Here is a 22,985-nt window from a genome sequence, read left to right as displayed (position 1 = left end):
AGAGAACAATATTCTATGCAGAGATGCCATAAACATGCCATAAACTTCAAGTAAAACACACAAGCGTTACATCTGCTAAGAAAATGCAAACCCCTTTTGCCTCTGTAAATGGCAAACTACTACACAGAAAGTGAAAGCAGAGATTTAACTGGAGGAGCCAGAGACAATAACGCTAGTGATGAGATTAAATAGCAAATAGCACCAGATCTAGAGACTTAGAAATAAAGCTTCACGATGAGGAATAAATCATGTAGCTACGCCAAGCTTCTTGTAATAATAGTTAATGTGATTACATCGAAGGCCCAATAGCTTTAAGAGATAATTATGACCTAATGAAAACCTAGCAGTTCCAGGCAAATAGGATAGCGATAGCATTCACTTGGAATGAATTACAGGAATTTAAAATTTTAAGCAAAAAGGAAGGAGCTGAAATCCTCAAATTCATTTTTTTTAAATGAAATCTCAAATTCATGACTGAACAGTCTTATTAGTATCTCTAGACTGGAAAGCAACTTAAGGGTTTAAAAGCTATTGATGGAAGAAAAAAAAAGTACCTTGCTTACCTGGATTACTGACCTTCAAATTTTCAGCTGATATATCTGATTCTGTCACTTGCTACCTATAACAAATAAGTTGGATCCCTTTGATTATCCTGACTACTTAGCCTTCCACCCATTTATAACTAGGACTTTAGCCCCCCTCGGGTTAATCACAAAGAATTCAAGGACAATGCAATTTACGGAGACTGGAACCTGAATCTCCGTAGGATAATAAAGAACGAAAATACAGAGCGGGGATATTTGGGAAAGATGTCTCCTCTGATGCATGAGTACAACATGCAATCTGATGAAACCTGTAATAGTTCCTCATCACTAAAAAAATGAGTCATGTTTCCCCAGCTGAAGCCAGATACAGTTTCAGTTGTGTGATCTGAAAGTGAATATCTCCATAAGCAATATACATCTACAGCTTCCCAGCTACGGCGGATTCTGGAGAATAGAAAATATTTGTATAAGAGAAAATGGCATGAATTTACTAAAAGAGTAAAGAATAAAGTGCATGTCCTCTTTGAAATACCAATGATCAACTTACAGGTCAGAAATATCAGCTATCCAATAAAAGTCTCCACAAAAAGCACAGGGAAGTCTGGCACCCAGAGCTCTAGTTTCATGGTGTACAATCAGATGATGAACGTCTTGGGCGTCTAATGCTAAATTAATCCAGAGGACCATGTGGACTTCAGACTAAAGTATACGGCAAGAATAAATAAGGGACCTATATCCCTGAATCAATATGGATCCCACAGAATTTTGAAGAAACCCAAAAGGTAAGCCGGTGAAAACTTATATGATCTATTAACAAAAAACTGAAGAGAGCATTTGACATATCATTCATGTTGATGAGACCATAAAACGCTAGATCACTGAGAGTAAACTGATGTAGCAATCAACAACAGCAATCATGCTTTTGTAAATGGGCAGCATGCCCATTAGGTTTGACTCTGTGATCATCTTTATCAAGGCTCAGTATGCATCCTTTAAATCCAGAAAATGACGAACAAATGAAGACTTCACAAACATCTCACCACGAGTGCTACAATATTCTCCTTAGGATCATTCATTTTTAGAGTCCTTCCTGAAGAAAAAAAAAATAGGGCAGGTGCTTAACAACAATAATTCATATTAAAAAAAAGTGTACATAAAGCACTACAAAAATGCACCAGACATCAGAATTGTATCATTTTACAATTCACACACATTGTAAACACACTGCAATTCAATGCATGTAATTAAACAAGTATGAGCTTGCCTACTTTCATAGCATGTTGATTCAACTGCAATATAAACAATGCCCAACAGAAAAGCTTGCTCAATTAGTAAACGTTCACTGTTCCATGCTTCCTAGGAATTTGCTGTGTGTACACTATAATTTCCTATAAAATTCAGTCAGACTTTACTGTGGTTTCAGAATTAATAACAGTATCCTGAGATGTGTGTGCATCAAAACAAAATAATAAAGCAAATAAATCAGCATAAAGTGGTCAAGAAACCAACAGAAAGTGCCCTACAATAGGTTAGCCTGGAACACGAGTCAATTATAAGGAAATCAAATGTTTGTCAATATCTTCATACCACAACCATGAAGAAACCATCTTCCCGAATCTCGATTGATACGCAGATGAGATACAAATTACTAAAGCTCAATAAGACGTGCTAAAAGACATCACAAATAATTTAGATGTCATGTATAATTAGACTTCTTGTTTCTACAGAAATAGAACAAGAAACTGGAATTTTAGCTTACCAATCATTTTGCAGAAGCATTCCTCTGGAATGTGGGAATCCAGCTACTAGAGGAACCAAAATTGTTTCTCACATCCTGACCAAGATGGGATGGATCTGTTGATCCTGATGGTCTTGAGCCAACAATGTTTTTTGTTGGTGCACTTGAAAAAGCAAATGATGAAGATGCCACATTTAATTTGTCACCACCCTAAAGGAGGTAGATATCTTATTAGAAAGCTGATAAGAATTCAAAAATATAGATTTTCTGAAAGCAAGTAAATGTATTTGGAAACTGAGAGAGAAAAATGGTACCACAACGGTTGTTATAGTGTTTATCATTAAAAGAAGAAATGTTTCATAAATCCAATTATGAAGAAAAACAGGCAGAAAAAGCCTGAAAGGATATATGATACGGATGTCAGTAAAAAATTAAGAACAACGAATTCTATGAAGCAGTTTCTACCATTTGGCAACATGTGCATTCCTAAACAATCAGAATTCAAATTCTGACACTGAAGCACTCGTTTTAGGAAAATTTTAAAATTAATGACAACACCAGTACACCAATGATTGCAGCTCAACAAATGACCTCTCCCCTTTTTCGGGAAAATGCCCATGGCTTTACTCCCCTTTCATTATGGTATGGATCAACTTTTACAATTCTTTAGCAAGAAATTCTCGCAGGATAACGATGATTTCAGCAAAACAAATCACCTCACCCCTTTCATTTATTATATCCATCAGCTTTTACAATTCTTTAGCAAAATGTCTCGCCTCCAATCAATTGATACTCCTCTTTCCATAACCAAGCTTAACCTAAAATCAGCTATACTAACACAAAGTATCATGTATAAACCAATTCAACATGCAAGATACAAAAGAAAAGTGAGCTTACGCGGCTAAAAGAAGCCAAAATTTGAAACTATTGCAATCAGATTTCACCAAACAGTCCCAGTCTAATGGTTCTACAGATATTAAAATTTGGCAGTTTTTGGTTTCACTGATTTTGACATGAAACACTACAATTAGTAAAACAAAGCCAACAAACTCTTGATGCAGGATCAACGTAGGAATCATGACCATCAACAGTAAGAAACACGTGTAACATGACACAGAGATTGTGATTCATCAAAGCTCGGTTAAGGGATCCCTAAGACATGCACCTAAGCTCACGCGCACATGCATAGGAGATGCTGGACATGAACTACCACCTATTACCCATTTTTTTCATGTGTATACATGTGTGTATGTATATACATATGTACTACACATGTGAATATGCACTTCAAAAAAACATTATGATTAGGACATAATGCCAACAAACTCAAGGATATAATCACAAGAAACAAATAGACAGTGAGCCTCCAAAAAATAGGATAAAGGAATATGGTAAGGTTTATATTTGTCTATATGAGTAAATGCTGACTGGTGTATCACTCCAGTTGCTTGGCCTTACACCACTTGACACCTGCAAATTCAGTCCCTGACTTATGATCTGGATGTATTAATAATGTCGTTCACAATAAGCAGGTTTTTTAATAACCCAATAAGCAGAGATTTGATACATGTATTTTTGTCCTACTTCAGTTGAGAAAAATATTTCCTGAAATTTTCACAATCTCTAGCAGAATGATCTTTTAGGCTTGCAGCTAATAGTCCTAACATTATAATCTTTATATTTTTGGTTATCCTGCAGCTCCTCAATACATAAGTCAAGCAATATTACAACTGAACTGAGGGAACATATCATATGACTGACCTTTTTCTCAAGACCATGATTATCAAAATTCAGTTGCCTATCTGCTGAAGATTTAAATTGCATCTGAACTGGAGGGCGCATATTACTTGATTCTATGTGGTCTTTCATCTCATCTTGACGAGGAAAATTATTTCCACCTGAAGCCACATTGTTAAACAAGATAATCAGTAACAAAACAAAAAAAAATGCAATTCCAGAGCATTAGTAATAAACATCATGACTGTTGGTATCTGGGTCTGCTCAACGGCACATGATACCCTCATTCTGAAAACTTTTGTTCCAAGGCTGGTACTCTGGCAATGGGTGCTTGGCGAGATGCTTGCTAAGTCTCACCAGTATAACTGGCATAATTTGGACCCACTACTGAAATTGGATATCTTGAATTTGATTACATGAAACTAAAAGAACTCTACATGTCAATACTAAAAACAGTGATTTACCCACCTTGTTTGTTGTCAACATCTGATGGCCTTGCTCGACTTCTCATCCCACCTAAAGCTCGCTGCAAGACAATAATTCTGATCAGTAAATATGAAGAAAGAAAAACTAGTCCAGTAAAGGTCCAAAGGATTGCTAGCGCGGTCTCAATTTTGACAGTGTCTCCTCCAGAAAAGGAGGAAGGGAAAGAAAATAAACAGAAACGCAAATAGATCCTCAGGAAACTTAATTTAACAGCATACTTACAGAAGGTTGCGGCTGAGGGTTAGATCTTTGGTTTTGCTGATATTTTAAGACAGTCCAGTCAAAGACATAGTCGAATTCATATCCTGAGATTGACAAAATGAGCAACAGAAACTCAAATTTAATCAACTAAGAGTATATACTAGATCATAACATGCAAAGTCTCTTAGATATCAGCTTGGGAGGTCTGTTGTGAATATGCATCTGAAATTCCTACAACTTTAGAAGAGTAGAACTTGGATGACATACGATAGATATCAGCAATAAGGTCCAAGTCCTTAAGAGGAACCACAGAGGTTGAGAACCTCCTTTATTCTATGCTGATCATGCTGGAAGCTGGCTTTTTGGTTGCATCATGCTTAAGGACAGCGATAGCCCATGGTGTCCTGCCTGCAGTAGGTTTCGTAGATCTATACAAATGTGTAAGATCATATTCCAGAACATGTGTAATGCAACACATCAGCTTTGGTGGTATCTTCAGGTAAGCCCAATAAATCAACTTCCCTATTCTTTTAATTCAAATATATTAAATAGATTTACATAAGATATTTAGATTATAAAATTTTAGCATATTTTAGATATAGCATGTTAAGATTATTAGCTTAAAAAATAATTTAAATAACAGTTCAACACGTTTTGTTAGCATAAGTTAAGAGTAGTTTAAGTTACGAGAAACCAATGTAGACACATCAGGCAACTTTCCAAGGGAAGTTAAAATAGTGTAACAGCTTGCTAGTTTCAAAGTAGCTTTTTAGTAATTAAAGATAAAATTAGAAACTAAATTGATTGGAAAGTGTTATAAAAAGAGCTAGACTGCTTGATTGTCAGCCGAATATCTAAACTTCCATCCAGTCTCACTTTGGGTTGAGTTGATTTATTCGGAAAGTCTTCACCGTAGACCAGATTTATAAAGGAAATACTTTTGATGCCCTGGAGTAAAACCTCATCGTAAAAATTTGGAGAAAGGTCAAAAGCTATACAAAAGGTAGCCATAACAAAGGCCGATGCATAAGCCTCATGTTCACAGTTCATGTGACACATTGCATATACAGTTGGCAAGAAACAACAGAATACACTCTGTCATGTACCTAGAGAAAATTAGGAAAGAGGAGGACCAAACTTAGCTGAGGATTTACGAGTGCATGCAAGAGTATACACCTTCTTTAGCAGAGGGTTTTATGTATTAGGTTAGGAGAGATCCTCAGTGGTCAATCAAGAGACTCCTCTATTAATCTTGTTAGAAGTAATTAAGGCAATAAGTAATATTAGGCCAGAAAAATTAGAAGTATATGCTAAGAGATATGATGATTGAAAGATATTAGAAATGTGATTCGGGATTTAAGTTTAGTCCTATATTGTTCTACAACACAAAACCTTTGCGATTGTATCCCTATATAAAGGGGAGTTGTAGCCCTTTGATTAATGAATGAGAATATACGGGCGCTTTTGGCAACTGAGGCATTTCTGCTTTTCCTCCCCACCCCCCCCCCCCCCCCGCGGAAAAAAAAATCCCCGAAAGGTGGGTAACCGTCGATGATTTACTTGGGCTGAAACATAAAAAAACCAAACCTAAACGATTTTCTCAAATCATCTAAAAGGTGTTTTAAGTTTACCGTGTTAGATTTTTCCCCCGACTAAGAATAGAAGACTCCCAAACCTGTTTTCTGCTGTCTAGAGCTCATCTCACCTACCTGCAATTGACAATCACTTCCAAGTCGCTGCCATAGCCACAACTATAGTCTCCATCATCGTGGAAGTCATCATTGTCATCCAAGGTCCGGTCAGATTGCCGATCAAGGCATTCAGCGCTCTCTCTCTTGAACACTCAAATCTCTCCCTCTCACTCACTTCACTCCTCTCATGTTTTCTTCTTCCTCTCAGTCCCTCCTCCACATTGCACGAATTTATTGCAAAATAAGCCTAATTCGTATGTTATTTTGGATTGGGGTTTTGCCCTAATTTGTGTCAGATTCATTTTTTTCCTAATTTTTCACCTCCCTTCACATCCTGTTCCATTTTGCATAGTGTTTCTTACATTTTTTGTGTCTAATTTCATCCTAAATGTGTCAATTTAAGCATTTTGCTATCATGATATTAGAAGATGTCATTAAATCACAATTTTATTATAGTGAGTTTTTTAGAAAATTTATGGGGCGGCCATTTCCGTAAGAAGTCGTTTTTGCACATCAAAAGTTTTATAGTAGTTTGTATATGGTGGTGGCCTGTGCTTAATGGCAATGGACACTCTCTGTTCAGGCCATCTAGTTTTGTGTATTGATGTGAGGATTGAGGTTGAAGAAAAATATAATTGTCCTTAGGCTGGACAATTATGCCTATATAGTCAAAATTAGTGTAAGTATGAATGATACCAATCAATCATTTCCAGGGGTATGATAATAGTAGTCCATGAGCAGTGGTGTAATGCACTATTGCACTGAATATTAGGCTAGACAATTATACTTTCCAGGGGTACGATAACAGTGATCTATTTGTGTTTGACTTCTATGTATATAATCTCTCTTTTACAGTGTATTAAGCTTAGTTTGACTACAACTAATGCTTGAAGATGAACGAGTATTAGAAAAGCAATAATGAAAATCCTTTTTAAACTATGTGTATGCATCTTTGGTTTATGTGAGTATGAATCTTCAGCAAAATATGGTTACTGTCAGTGTGCCTATTTTATTACGCCTCTTTAGTGATATCACAAAGACTGATGTGTTATTTTATTATGCTTCTTTATTTTGATGTTGTGGTGAACATAATAAATGTCAAGTGAAACTCATGATGTTGAGCATGTGGAGGAGATTAGCTCTTCACACGGGGCGGGACCTTGGCCTGAAAAGACAGATCTTTATTTTATAGATTTGATGGAGGAAGAAGTGAAAAAAAGATATAGGCATACTACTACTCGAGTGGCTTGGAAATTCTTGGAAGATGAGTTGAAAAAAAAGATCGGAGAGAATATACTCATGGACAATTGAAATATAAGTTCAACCAATTAAGTCAAAGATGGAGAAATTTGAAAAATATACTAAAGGATACGAGAGTTGGATATACTACAAGCACCGGTATAATATCAACATTGGAGGATGCGTGAAACAAGTTATACGCAGCAATACTTGATGATTCATTTTTCAATATTTATATATACCTCATGTGAGGTAGGATTCATTATTTATTTTGTTTTGCACACGCCCACAAGTATGCATGGTATTTTTACAGGGAAAAAAAATGTAAAGGATATGAAAATTTGTGCATCTTTTGGTGATACAACTGCTAGCAGTAATAATACCCATCCATCTACCAAAAGTCCTACCATTTGTGAGGATGACAAAGAAGAAGAAGAAGATGATGACGAGGAAGCAAAGTCATCATAAGCTAAAAAAAGGCAAAAGTGGCAAAGAAATGTGTACCATTGAAGCAGCAACTCCAATTAGCAATGGTGGCTGCTTTCACCTCAATAGGAGAAAACACTAGGAGGATAATGGAATGGAGGGAGAGAAAAATGAGTTCAATTCTGCAGATAATCATGTTAGTGGTGCTATAAATAGGCAAACAAATTTACCTTCTAAAGAAGATCAAATTGTGATGAATTGCATTATTGCACTTAGTGCGCTTAAAGATATTGATTCAACTCAGTTTTCCCAGGTCGCACAGGTTTTGCATGACGATGCATTATGGAGGGCAATACTTGTAGCCATGCCTAATAAGAGAAAGATGTCTTAGGTGTTAAAGTCCTCGTTGATGTTTGTTTGTGTTAGATCGAGGACCTCACAATGGTGTTTACGATATGTTTGTTTCTATTAGATTGAGGACTTTTGTGTGTGTTTCTATTATATTTGTTTCTATTAGGTTAAGGACCTTTGTGCGTGTCTCTATTATGTTTGTTTCTATTAGGTTAAGGAACCTCTGTATTTGCTAGTCTTTGTTGCTCATGTTATGTTTGTGTTGTGAACGTGTGTTGTATGAATTATATTAAAATCTTATTATGTATCATCAGAATGTGTGCATCTGTTTCTATTTTAGATATTTATATACGCTTGTTATGATCTTTTTCGAATGAAAAAAGAGGCATTTGTTAGTCTTTGTGAAGAGTAAAAGAGAAGTGAAAAATTAAAACATTTTAGAAATGTGACGATCCAAGAATAAGTAGCAATATTGTTATTCGTGCTTTCTCATCATGAACGACAACGTATGGCTGCGGATCATTTCAACGCTCATTGGAGACAATCCCTACTCTACATATTTTAAGATAGTACTTCATGCAATTTGTTCTCTGATGAAATATGTCATAGTCCATCCTTCGTATGATGAAACTCCATTAGAGATATCGACTAAACCAAAGTATTATCCTTATCTCAAGGCATGAATATTTTCCTTCTAAATACATTCAATTAAATGACATTTTCTTTTATTGTTCTGATATTTATATATTTTTGCATGATAGAATTGCGTAGGAGCGATAGATAATACTCATTTCAGCTTGGGTGTCACAAAATGATCAAATTCCATACCGTGGAAAGAAAATTGTACCAACGATGAACATGATGTGTGCTTATTTTTTTGATATGCGATTCACATTTATTATGAGTGGTTAGGAAGGAAGTGTGGATGATTCAAGAATTTCTTAAAATGCATTAGCAATCCAGCAAACAAATTACCCATGCCTCCAAGAAAGTACTATTTGGTCGATTCTGGGTATACCAATATGTCGGGTTCTCTTTCACCATTCTATGGAAAGCACTATGACTAACGTGATTATAGAGGGTAGAATCTTCCATCCCAAGGTGCTAGAGAGCTATTTAATTGCTTCCATTCTTCATTAAGAAATGTTATAGAGCGATGCTTTGGAAAATTGAAAAAAGATCCCCAATTCTAATGGACATACCTTCATATAATTTAAAAAAGCAAAAATATATTGCATTAGTATGTTGTGTTATTCATAATTTGATTCGAATGCATGATTCTGGAGATACGTTAGTTATCGAGTATAAAAATGAAGATGTGGAGCTTGAAAAAGATGACATTACTGCATGAGAACAACACATCATTCTGATAATGTTAGCCTAAAACACCTTCGTCGAATGGCAGAATTTCGAAATTGTTTGGCCCAAAAATATGAAATGATCATATTGTGCAACATCAATAGGATGTATTTTGAAATTGATGTATATTATATTGTTTACATCACTAAAATGTATTTTGAGTTTGATGTATACAATATTAATATCAGCGGAATGTGTTGCATCATTATTCATCACTGCCTTAGGGGAGTGGTGGCATATTAGTGTGTTCAATTATTTTGATAATCATAGGTGGCAGAGGCGGAGCTTCCAAACAAGCAGGCGGAGGTCAGCGATGGCCGGTTGTCGATGGGTGGGAGGTAGCAACCAACGACAGGCGTCAGGGGGCAGGCAGGAGTAAGGGTGGTGGTCGAGTGAAAATAATGCTTGGTGGTGGGTTGATTCTATATGCATTATATGAAGGGTCAAACTAGTGTTTGACCAAAAACTCACAATGGTGTTTTCAAAACACTTTTGAAAACAACACCATGGTATGGTATTTTTATAGAAAACACAACACTAAAAACACATTGGTTACCAAACACACCCAATCTACAATATTCTATTTTTATACAAATCTACAAATAGAATGAATGAAGAAGGCCAAAGCAGCCGAGTGTAACTCATTGCCAAATGACTGGAGGCTGCTGCTCCTGAAAAAGGAACAAAACTAAAGAGGACCTCTCACTCAAAGTAGAGCATGCATCCCACTCTCTCTTTCATCCAAAACCTAGATAACATCCAAGAAAAAGCTAGAGGCTCCTCAATTCACAATTAGCCCAAAACCCAATAAAGCAGTTGAAATCATTTGGACAGTCATTAGCTACACATGTGGCGATATCTACTATCAATTCAAAAGCAGCAAGGAAGAATTGCACTTACACCTTGTTTGGTACGCAGGAACAAGGTTTTAAATGTCGGCTGGTTTGAGGGCTTGAGCGACATGATATAGGCGTTTTTAACTCGTATGTCGGTTTTCAAGGCCAAATCGAAAATATCAGGGCTATATATCATGCATATCGGCCGATTTTTTAGCTTTGAAAAATCGGCCGATATGACCATTTTTTTAGATTTATTTTTTGTTATTGGGTTTGGGTTTAGTGATAAAAACCCAAACTCGTTTGACCCGTTCTCATGTTTAAGGGTTTCTTATGAACCCGGTAGAAAAAAATGAGAAAAATTAGGGCTGCAACGGACTTGGGAACCCATCACTCCTTTCGTGAACGACAACGCCCTTCCCCAACCTCCATCTCGGCCCCACATCGTCCATCTCTCGTTGCACCCCAAAATCCGAACCCGAACCGAACCCGAGGACGACAGGGTATTCCGTCATCGGGATAAAGGGAAGAGGGTAATCAGTGACTCATCCGAAGGACCCCGAACAGACGAAGAAGAAGAGCCCCGACACTGCCTCCCTGTGATGTTGAAATCCACCCATCACCGACACCGCCTCTAGAATTTATAAAGTATGCTTATATTGAATTTAGGAATGCTTAGATTACATTTAGGACATGAGTATGCTTATATTGAATTTAGGAATGCTTAGATTACATTTAGGACATGATATTATACATATGCGCATCACCCGATATGACAATCCGATATTTAGTCCTTAGATTACATTTAGGACATGATATTATACATATGCGCATCACCCGATATGACAATCCGATATTTAGTCCATGTCCCCCGATATATCCCCGATTTTCGCTATCTGACATGGATTTCAGCCGTCTGACATGAACCCGACATTCGACATTTAAAACCTTGCGCAGGAATGAGTGGAAATAGAATGCCAATTCTCACTTCTCATTCATTCCTATCAAACACAACCTCTTTGTTTACGTTGCAATACTAATTCCCACTTCTCATCAATTCCCACTTTATGTGGAAATAAGCATTCCAATGAAAGGGTAGAGAATGGGCATTTCCACTTAAGTGGGAATTAATAAATATATAATTTCCATAAACGTCCATTCCTACTTCATTCTGTAAATTGCACCCAAGCGTGAGAATGGAAATGAGCATTCCATTCTCATAGTAATTCTATTCCATTCCTTAGTCCATCTCATTCTCACTTCACTCAATTCTTGTGTACCAAACGAGGCATTACATATTCGACAATGAATTCTCAGTATCTGCAATAAAAAAATCCTCTATAGGATGACATACCTTATTTTGCCTATTAGCATATACACCTTACTTGTGTACTTTTGTGACATCTTTAATTGTGCTATTTACTACTTAGAATAAACATAATGCATTATGTCATTACAAGAACAATAATCCCAATAGAAGTGTACAGAAATATTTGAAGAATCTAAGAACAGACGAGTATAAAATGAATCAAGTTTATGAAACATGAGCGCAGTAATAACACATCATAAGGACACCTGCATAAAGTTCATTGACCAGCTATACCTTCACGAGCAAACAAGTCTCGAAACAGGCGCTTCAAAAATCCATAGTCAGGTCGTTGATCAAATGTCAAAGAGTGGCAGTAATGGAAGTAGGAAGCAAATTCTACAGGATGTGATTTGCATAAAACCTATTAAAAAACATGTAATGCTTCAGAAAACTTCCATTATCGAGACAAGGACATTCTTGAAACCAATAACATGTATAGACATACCTCAATAGGAGTTGAAAGCTTCTTTTCACATATCTTATCATATTTCTGTTTTTTTGTGGCAGCTTTTAGGCCCTGCCATGGAAGACTTTACATAGTAATGTAAAATCAGTAAACTAGACCAGATGAACAGAAATTAAATGATAAGAAGCATGAAATTTGAGACAATTCCAAAAAAAACAGCCCAAAAATTGGGGCAACAAAAGAGCACTTTCCTATTGTAAAATAACATGCATCACATTATTGCACTGCACTCATGCAAATAACAGAATACCAAATTTAACAAAATCATAAATAAAATTTGTTTACTTTCGTCGGATAGTCAGCCTTTTGACAAGTATATATACTGTCCATTCAAGGTCAATGCCAGAACTACAGTAGCATATACATGATATGTTGTTCCGTTTCAGTTTTAGTAACAACAAATTTCACCCTGCCTCGTAAATTGCATCTTGTTAATTGTACTGGTTACAATTGCTAATAGAAACCCTAATTTATTATGAGGTCTCTTGGGGCTTTATATAGGCCCCTACACAACTTACAAATAAGTCCCTAACTAATACTAATATGTCAACACTCCTCCTCAAGATGGGCGAAAGATATTTACTAAGCCTATCTTGTCACATCCTCTAATCATATCTACTGAGCTAAGTCCTTTAGTCAGACAATCTGCTGCCTGGTCCTTAGTCGAAACATGACTTAGCTCCAGTAATCCACTATCCAACTTCTCTTTGATGAAGAACCTATCGATCTCGATGTGTTTGGTTCTATCATGCTGCACTGGGTTGTTGGCGATACTGATGGCTGACTTGTTGTCACACCACAACTTCATCTTAGCTCCTTGATCCAGCTTCAGCTCCACCAGCATACTCTTCAACCATAGTAACTCAACAATTCCTAAGGCCATAGCTCTATACTTTGCCTCAGCTGTCGATCTCGCCACCACCGACTGCTTCTTGCTCTTCCACAAGACTAAGTTGCCTCCTATAAAGATGCAGTATCCTGAGGTGGACCTCTTGTCATCAGCACAGCTAGCCCAATCAGAGTCACAATAGCCCTCGATGCTCATGTGTTCATTCTTCCTGAAGATTAGCCCTTTTCCGGGGGCATTCTTCAAATACCTTAGAATCTGGTACACTGTGTCCATATGACCCTTCCTTGGATCATGCATGTAGCGACTCACCACGCTCACTGCAAAAGAGATATCGGGACGTGTGTGACACAGATAGATCAACTTGCCCACCAGCCTTTGGTATCTGTCACGATCAACTGGTTCTCCAGCTTCAGCACCCAGCTTAAACTTCTAGTCGATCGGTGTAGTTGCAGGTTTGCATCCTAACATTCATGTTTCTTTGAGAAGATCCAGTGCATACTTTCTCTGGGATAGGACGATCCCCTCTACTCCTCGAGCTATCTCTATTCCAAGAAAGTATTGAAGCAAGTCAAGATCTTTCACCTCGAATTCCTTACCCAGTCTCACTTTGAGTTGGGCAATCTCCTTCTCATCATCCCCTGTGATAATCATATCATCCACATATACTGCAAGCAAGGTGATGTGACCTCCACTTATTCGAAAGAACACGGTATGGTCGGCGCTGATCTGCTGGTACCCCATACCTATCATAGCCCTCCTGAATCTATCAAACCAAGCACGATGAGACTGCTTTAGCCCATAGAGAAACTTCTTCAATCTACAGACCTTTTCCACTGTCTGATCTGTACCGAATCCTGGTGGTATCTCCATGTATACCTCCTCCACTAGATCTCCATGAAGAAATGCGTTTTTCACATCTAGTTGGTGTAGCTTCCATCCACCATTTACTGCCAGAGAGATTAAGGTCCAAACAGTGCTCATCTTTGCCACCGGTGCAAAAGTCTCATCGTAGTCGATGCCATATGTCTGACTATATCCTTTCGCCACCAAACGAGCTTTGTAGCGCTCAACCTGTCCATCTGGATTCTGCTTCACAGTGAAGACCCACTTGCATCCAACTGCTCTCTTCCCTTTTGGTAGTTTTACTAACTCCCAAGTGCGGTTCTTCTCAAGGGCCCTTAGCTCTTCGTGCATAGCAGCTTTCCATTTCTGGTCCTTCTTTGCAACCTGCCAATTGTTAGGTATAGTAACAGAGTCCAGTGATGCAATGAATGCTCCATGTGCAGGGTGAATGTTAGAATATGATACAAACTGAGCAAGATCCCAATCATATCTATCGGGAGGATTTCCCGCATTACTGCGAGTAGTCCTCCGTACAGTTATTGGTGTGGGATGAGTAGGAAGAGGAATGGAATCACCTTGAGAGGAATCTGGTGGTGGTGTAGGTGTCTCAGGAGTTGGGGCAGGCGTTGGCAAGGGACTTGGCACCAGTGACACTGTAGGTACTGTTCCCGCAATTTGTTTTCCCTTCCTACTATAGGTAAGTAGTTCCCCCTGAGCCGTTGGTCTAACACCTCTTGTCTCATTCTCCTCTTCTTCTTCATTCTCTTGCTCCTCCTCAACCAAGTCTCCTTCCCAAGGAATCGTTACAGAAATTGATTTTCCTGATCTCTCACCATTCTCAGACATTGATTTCTCCATATTTACCAATCTCTCACCATTCTCCTCCTCTCGCCTCATACTTCCAGTATTGGGCGAGTTACCAACGGATGAAGTTACCTTCCGGGTGTAATATGGCTCGAGTTCTCGGAAGTGCACGTCCATGCTCACAAACAACCTTTTCTCCATCGGGCTCCAACAAACATATCCCTTCTGAATAGCAGAATATCCCACAAAGATGCACTTCACAGCTCTAGGGACAAGTTTCCCGACTGATGGCCTGTTGTCCTTCACAAAGCACACACAGCCAAACATTTTAAGTGGAAGAATCCCACCATTATCTCCCTTCAATGTCTCACACGGAGACTTCGAATCTATCACTCTCGAGGGCATTCTGTTGATCAGCGCTGCTGCGGTCAACACTGCTTGCCCCCACAATGTTTCTGGGACATTCATAGAGATCATCATATTTCTAGCAACCTCTAAAAGATGTCTGTTCTTCCTTTCCGCTATCCCATTCTGAGCTGGTGTGTATGGACAGGTTGTCTGGTGATGTATTCCCTGAGCTGACAAATATTCTTCAAACGCTCTGTTGGTATACTCTGTCCCATTATCCGATCTCAATATCTTCACCACTGCTCCGTATTGAGTCTGAACATTCTTATGAAAGTTTTGAAAGCACCCAAACACTTCACTCTTATTCTTCATCAAGTATAACCAAGTCACACGACAGAAACAATCAATAAATGTAACAAAATACTTATATCCATTCATAGAACTTGTGGAACAAGGCCCCCAAACATCTGAATGTACCAAGTCAAATATACGAGAACTTCAATGACCTGAACTAACATAAGAGCTTCTAGTAAGCTTTCCAAACTCACATGCATCACACACAAGTTTCTGTTTATTTGCTTTCTCAAATAAAGAGGGATACAATCTACTTAAAATACCAAATGATAAGTGTCCCAACCGCTGGTGATGAAGCATTAACTCATTCTCAGTACTCATATTAGATCTTACTCCTGCTTCCTCTACTACTAACACCAATGCTGAATCCAGCCCTTCACGATCCAGATACCACAGTCCACTACGCCATGTGCCAGTCCCAAGTCTCCGTCCTGTCTCCTTCTCCTGAAAGAACACCTTGGGAATATCAAAAGAAACAATGTATTTTAGTTGGAGGATGATAGAACTAATGGACAAAAGATTGACTGGAAATGAAGGAGCATGCAAAACATTGGACAATGTTACAGAACCAGTACAATCGACTGTACCCTTACCAACTACCGGCTGAAATGTACCATCAGCTGTTTGAATACTATCAGGTGATGCTAAGTGAGTATATGATGAGAACTCACTAGCATTACCTGTCACATGCCGAGACGCACCAGAGTCGACTATCCATTCTGATGATCTGTTGGGAGACATAGAAGCAAGAGCATGTATGTCATCAGTACCTTTGGTCGGATGAGCATAGGTAGCAGTATTGCCTCTGACGAAGAACGAAGTAGATGCCTCCTCAGTCCCACTCCTCAAGTCTCCATCCCCTGCTACTTGTTGCTTCCTCCTGAGTATCGCCAGGAGAGCACGATCCTCCTTAGTAAAGACCACATCAGCTTCGTCTTCTTCTGCTACCGTCAGATTCGCCCGATTCCCTGCTCCTCTGCCACCTCATCGACCCCCACGGTCACGACTACGACCTCCGAATTGTCCACGTCCACCCGAATCTCCTTCCTTGGGTGGTTTGGTGCAAGCATGCCTTAGATGATCCACCGCACCGCAGTTGTAGCACTGTCAAGTCTCTCCCCTAGATCCAGTATTACTAGAGGCTACCAGTGCTTGCAGCTCGCCCGGGGGGAAAAATGATCATAATCCAGCCACAGACGCTCCAGCTCTGTAGCATATTCTTGTACAGTCCTCTCTCCCTGGACTGTGGCGTCAATCTCTCCTTTAATCTGGAACACCCTCAGGTTATTCCCCACCCCATCATATGTTCTCCTCAACTTCTCCCAGACGTCCTTCACCTTCTCAATGCCATCCACCGTGGCGGCGATCGTCGGGACCAACGAGTTGAGAAGCCAGATGTACACCAACATATGAGTGGACTTCCACTCATCTCGTCCTCCCGAGTTCTCATCCGGTTCTGTCTTCTCTCCGGTCAAGTAACCCTCCAGGTTCCTCCCTGCAAGGGTGTATCTCACCCGTCGTGACCAACTCAGGTAGGTACTCGGTCCATCAAGCTTCAGATCGATGGTCGGAAGCTCCAACTTCTTCGATGGTCTTGTCGCGCTTTCATCAGCCGACAACTTCATCAAAGTTGACACCTCCGTAGGGTTCAACTTCTTGATGATCTTCTCCATCGATCAAGCTTCAGATCCAACACATGTTCACCTTTCTCTTCAAACCCTTGTTTTGTGCAGTGAAAATTTCGACAGCACTTCTGCTACACAACAAGAGTAAGATCTCCAACAAATTCTCGTTTCTCAGAGGAAACTAGAATCAAAAAACAGTGATATATCTCATCGCTGTGAGATATATACTCTTCCTGTCATCAGTTCGAGGACTGAGTCAAGGACCCATGCCAAACTCGAGGTCCGGCATAGCGCAGCAACGCGAGAACAAGAGGCTGGCTGATTGGACAGCGGGTCGGAACAGGGGTCGGACAGGGGTCGGAACAGGGGCGGAACAGGGGGTCGGACAGGAGGTCGAACAGGGGTCGGAACAGGGGGTCGAACAGGGGTCAGACAGCCAGGGGGTCGAGCAGGGGGTCGGAACAGGGGGTCAGACAGGGGGTCGAACAGGGGTCGGACAGGGGGTCGGGCTAGGGTTGACGCTCTGATACCAAATTGGCCTAATAAAAACCCTAATTTATTATGATCTCTTGGGGCTTATATAGGCCCTACACAACTATACAAAAAAGTCCCTAACTAATACTAATATTCAACAGTTACTTTACAAGTTACAACAATTTTGTACTAACTTTACCAAATCTATAGTTCCCCCCCCCTTTTTTTGCTACCTAATGTCACCAAACATTTAGTGACTAGTATTAATACACACACACATATATATATATATAAACAAATTTGAGTCGGAAGGTAAAGATGATAAATCAGTAAACCATATCTTCCCCAGCAGACACTGACCCAACATGCACAAACATATAGAACCACCTTGAACTGTCCAAGCAGTGTCTTCCACCAATATTTTGATATCCATATACATGCCTTGAACTCTAATAATTCAAACATGAATATTTTATTCTTTTTTATATTTGACCTAAACATGAGAGTTTCATGTGCCAATTATGCAGTATCCTGAGACATTCGAACTGTCACAAATTTCTGTGTAAAAGTTCATCAAGCTTATATAGAGGACTGTCACAAGTGCTAATTTCCTGTTTAAGAAAGTAAATACTAAAGCAATATAACCACTCACAAGGATATTCAATCAAAATAGTCCAAGAAATTGAGGTGTACCTTCCTCTCAGAAAGTACAAGAGAACATAACCAAGTGATTCCAAATCATCTCGACGGCTTTGCTCTAACACAAATCCAGCAAAAATCCATATTAGCATATCTTATTCTGAAGGAAACTAAAGTGTGCATATGTTGCTACTCACCAATGCCAAGATGAGTGTTGCAGCTAGCATATCGTGCAGTGCCAGTTAAATTTTTATTCTCCCTGAACCAGAAAGGACTTTGAAACATTAATAAAACGCCAGGAACGCACAAATCGAACCTTCAGTCAAGTAATTAGATTATTGAAATGTGCTATTGATAACTGATGATAACTAATATAACTCGAATCATTCTACACTTCAACAAAAGATGGCAGGTCAATTGTGCTCAGGTCTGGATCACGTCACAAATTGACCCAACAAATATAGACTTCAGCAGGTTTTAGCCTGATTCTTATATGGGTCTCGTTTCCAAATGGGTCAAGTTAACATAGCAGGACATAATAGTCAATGCAAAGATAACGCAAATCAAAATTGCAGTACACATTATACACTGGGTAGAGTTAAAGTGGATAAGATCTGGGTTTAGATTATGAAGAAGATGATATCCTATTTCCAATATTAAGATTTATATAGAAAAGATAATGCAAATAGAGACCAAAACCAAAATCAATGAGCTCGTCATTGATTTCTAGAACAATAAAAATTCAGCACTTTTCTTACCTATAACTAGGTTGATTAAGGAACAGGTGAATGGAGATTACTTAAGCTTCAAATCAATTAATATAAACCTAATGAACTAATTTTAACTTTTTAAAATCTATTACTTTATAATCAGGTTGTTAAGCACAAATGAGTTAAGTGGACTGCCTACCCAGCACATTCATTAAATGCGTTACTGATATTGACTCATTTATATAAAGTTTGACCCAGATAAGGTCAAAATTGTCACCCCTACTGGTAATCGTGATCCCCCGCATTTCAACGCTGCAATCTATCCAAGAGAAAAAGATCTTACACTTTATTCAATATACGACACTGTCAACGAAACAAATTAACTTCCAGGGAATCTTAACAACAGTTGATCATAAAATAAATGGGATTCTTCATCTAGTAGGTGTGCCTAATATATCACATGAACAAAAGGGGGGAAAATCAAGATGACTGGTCAATGTCACACAAAAGTAGAACATTAACTCAAGAAGAATAACCTCTACCTGTATGGTATGTGGCGATTGGTAGTGGAATCTCGATATCTTTTTGCAAGCCCAAAATCAATTAAGTATACCTAAAAAGTGTCATCAAGAAATAAGATCGTGTCAAAGTTAGCCAGGTACATAAACTTAAAACTACCCAAACCCTACCAAAATAACTACCTGATTTGCTTTTCGACCAAGACCCATGAGGAAGTTGTCAGGTTTGATGTCCCTATGCAAGAAACCCTTTGAATGCACATATTCTATTCTTGTAATCTGAAACAAACATTGCAAAAACACTCAGTATATCTATATATTTACGTATGGGATAAACACTTTGTGCTTATATCTGGACAAAAAAAGAGACATTTAAAGAATAAAATAAAGAAACGTTAGGAGAACCACCTCATATCAGTTGCTATCCTGTATTACAGAGACATGCTTACAGAACAGATTAGTTATCATGAAATAGCGTGTATATCGCAAATGCAATACTTTTTATAATTAAAAAAAACGAAAAAAACTCTTCAAGCAAGTAAACTTTACTTCATAGTTACAGATAACAGTTTGAACCAGATGGGCCTAATCTATATGCTTGCAGCCATACTATCACACCACATCAACATAAAAATTACAAGAACACAAGATGAAAACATTGCAGACTACCGGAATCCCTGCAGTCATGCTACTGTTGTCCCTACAATTAAGGATCCTGGCATGGTTTATACTCAAATCGCAAGGTTTATATCAAAATACTGAGAGTATGAAATCACGTTCATCCTCTAAAATATATCTCAATAGCTTTTAAATTGAGTATCAATGGCAACCAGACAAGCTCAAAACTGTAAAATATGAAGTTCCATAAAGACCATATAACATCTTGAGAATCTAATTTCAATTACCATTTGATCAGCTAACAGTAGAACAGTTTTCAGAGTGAACTTTCTTCCACAATAGACAAACAAATCTTCAAGACTTGGACCCAGCAAATCGATAACAAGAACGTTGTCCTCCCCATCAACACCACACCATTTTATACTCGCAATACCACCTGCATGCATGACCTCAAATCAATAAGAGCTTAACAATAATAATAGGTGCATTCGATGCCAACTATAAGATTTACATACTTCCTCCTTGCAAAATGTTATAGAGCTTGGCCTCATAAAACAACTGTGGATGTTTTGTCTTGCTATTTTCCTGTACACAATTAATATAATATTAAATAAGTTGGGCAAATCAACCAAAAATTAGTTTAAAAAGCCTCATATTCGATCAATTTGAACTTGACGGGAAAGAAATACCTAAGATAAAAAAACTAAAGCTTGCAACATTTCTTTCAGACACTCCACAAAGCCATAAACCAGAAATTCTCCATCATAAAAATACCCTAAAAGACTAATACCAAGTCAAAACGTTTTGATAAAGATGACTGAACTTGTTTGTCAATTGTAAACTTGTAGTTACAGATTTACAAGACACTCCACAAAGCCATAAACCAAAAATTCTCCATCATAAAAATACCCTAAAAGACTAATACTAAGTCAAAACATTTTGATAAAGATGACTGACCATGTTTGTCAATTGTAGACTTGTAGTTACAGATTTGCAAATTGTAATTAGCAAATAAAAATTGTGGTTGTCTAAACTAGCTTAACTAACTCTTTAACTGTTTGTATGCAAATAGAAGAGGAGATAAGAAGACAAGGTGCGCAATTTACTCTTTCTGTGAACTTCAAGAAAGCCTGACTTTTGAGAGGCCATTATTCAGCTCTACGCTGGAGTTATTAACTACAGTTCTTAGCCGTGGCGCAAGTACATATTGTCCACTTGTATCACAGGACACCACTGAATTGCCTACTTCATAGATGTTTTTATTCACTTTTACTTGGATACATTGCTTAGGTTGCCATTAGAATTAGGGTAAGAGAGCACTAAGGAGAATAAAATTCAATGTAGATGTCAAATACAACCATGATAAGTTCTATGGGGACACAAATGAGATAAAACCCTGGATTCACCACTTGTCTTTTGTACTTCAATCCCTTAACTCCAAAAATCAATCTACTGCATGGTTCACTACCATTCGAAGATAAACAGATTATAGGTAGCTAACCTCAAGTGTTAGACTAAACTGGGACTTTTCTTCAGTCCCAAAAATGGGAATTTGAGGTAACTCCATACATATCCAAACACAATATTAGTGAAAATACAATTAATAAACTGCTAAGAATTTCCAAACAACAGCTTGGAAACTTATCTACAACTTAAAACAAACTACATATAAAGAAAACTTCAAAGCCAGATAGGCTAGATCATGCGGTATATTGAAGTGCAAACAATAATGCATCTCAGTTTGATATTTGGAGAATACCTAATTCTAAAGTTAAATAGGTGCTTATTAACACAAGGAACTTAACAGAAAAATAATTAAAATCAATCAAAAAACATGCTAAATTGTCACAATACCCAATACTGAAAGGAGAGAGAAACAAGATTTCCACAACTGCTTTAGTTCAGGGAAACATTCCTAAATATTCATCAAACGAGAACCATGATTTCAATAAGATTATCACATAAATCACTTGAAAAAGATCATTCTTTTACACTAACAAACGCTAATTCGTCCCTCTAATCACAAATCAAGAATCCGCAAGAAAACTCACAATCTTGGCGGCGACGATCTCGAACGTATCGACGTGAGTAGCTGCAAAAGATCAAAGTTCACGCTGAAATCGAGCATAGAGATGAGAATCGAAGCGTAGGGTTTGAGATCGACTGTTACTCACCAAGATAAATCTCTCCGAAGGATCCGCTGCCGATCTTACGACCTAACTTGTACTTCCCTCCAACGATTCTCTCCATTCGTCAACTGATTGTTTGTTTGCAGGAGCATCGATCGACCGAACGCCTAGGGTTTTGATTGATCGTATTGGGAGGAGAGGGCAGATAAGTAATTTTGTGTGGAAGACGACGATGAGGAGCCAACGTTGATTTTGTCTTTGATAAGAGAGAGATAAAGACCCGCGTGGTAGTTTTGGTAATTTGGGTTGGTCAGCGGGGGCCTTTCTCAAGTTACCTGACATCCTTATCCTTTCCTATAGCCTTGGTGGCTGTTTGGTCAATTTCTACAGGGGGGTTGTTTGGTTCGTTTCCTATATATTGGGAAATGCAATTCCATGTATAAAAACTCAAGTTTTGAGTTTTTCAAACTTTTTCAAAAAATATATTGTTTTGGTTTGGTTCGCACATAAAATATAGTGAGAAATCAATGTATGGATTTTTCTTGTGTTTGGTTTGTATAAAAAAATGAAAAACTTTTATTGATTTAACATTTCCCATTTTTCTTGTGTTTGGTTGGTTTTGAAGTATG

The 22,985-nt window shown here is 38.2% G+C and overlaps 1 protein-coding gene across 1 annotated transcript; it reads right to left on the bottom strand.

Moving 5' to 3' along the window:
• LOC109823142 (casein kinase 1-like protein 3) lies at positions 238-22,605 on the bottom strand. The gene is made up of 16 exons (XM_020389430.1): positions 22,402-22,605; positions 22,279-22,319; positions 20,743-20,812; positions 20,515-20,663; positions 19,793-19,888; positions 19,634-19,704; positions 18,579-18,640; positions 18,436-18,499; positions 12,424-12,508; positions 12,213-12,339; positions 4,729-4,811; positions 4,489-4,546; positions 4,045-4,181; positions 2,305-2,493; positions 1,093-1,635; positions 238-989 (listed from the first exon to the last, which is right to left on the bottom strand). Exons 1-14 carry the CDS (start codon positions 22,475-22,477, stop codon positions 2,308-2,310), a joined length of 1,305 nt encoding a protein of 434 aa, XP_020245019.1. The 5' UTR covers positions 22,478-22,605; the 3' UTR covers positions 238-989; positions 1,093-1,635; positions 2,305-2,307.

The sequence above is a fragment of the Asparagus officinalis genome, chromosome 1, assembly GCF_001876935.1.
Source record: "Asparagus officinalis chromosome 1, Aspof.V1, whole genome shotgun sequence".
NCBI classification, from domain to species: domain Eukaryota; kingdom Viridiplantae; phylum Streptophyta; class Magnoliopsida; order Asparagales; family Asparagaceae; genus Asparagus; species Asparagus officinalis.
The sequence above is the reverse complement of the archived record's forward strand: the minus strand, read 5'-3'. Positions and strand labels throughout refer to the sequence as shown.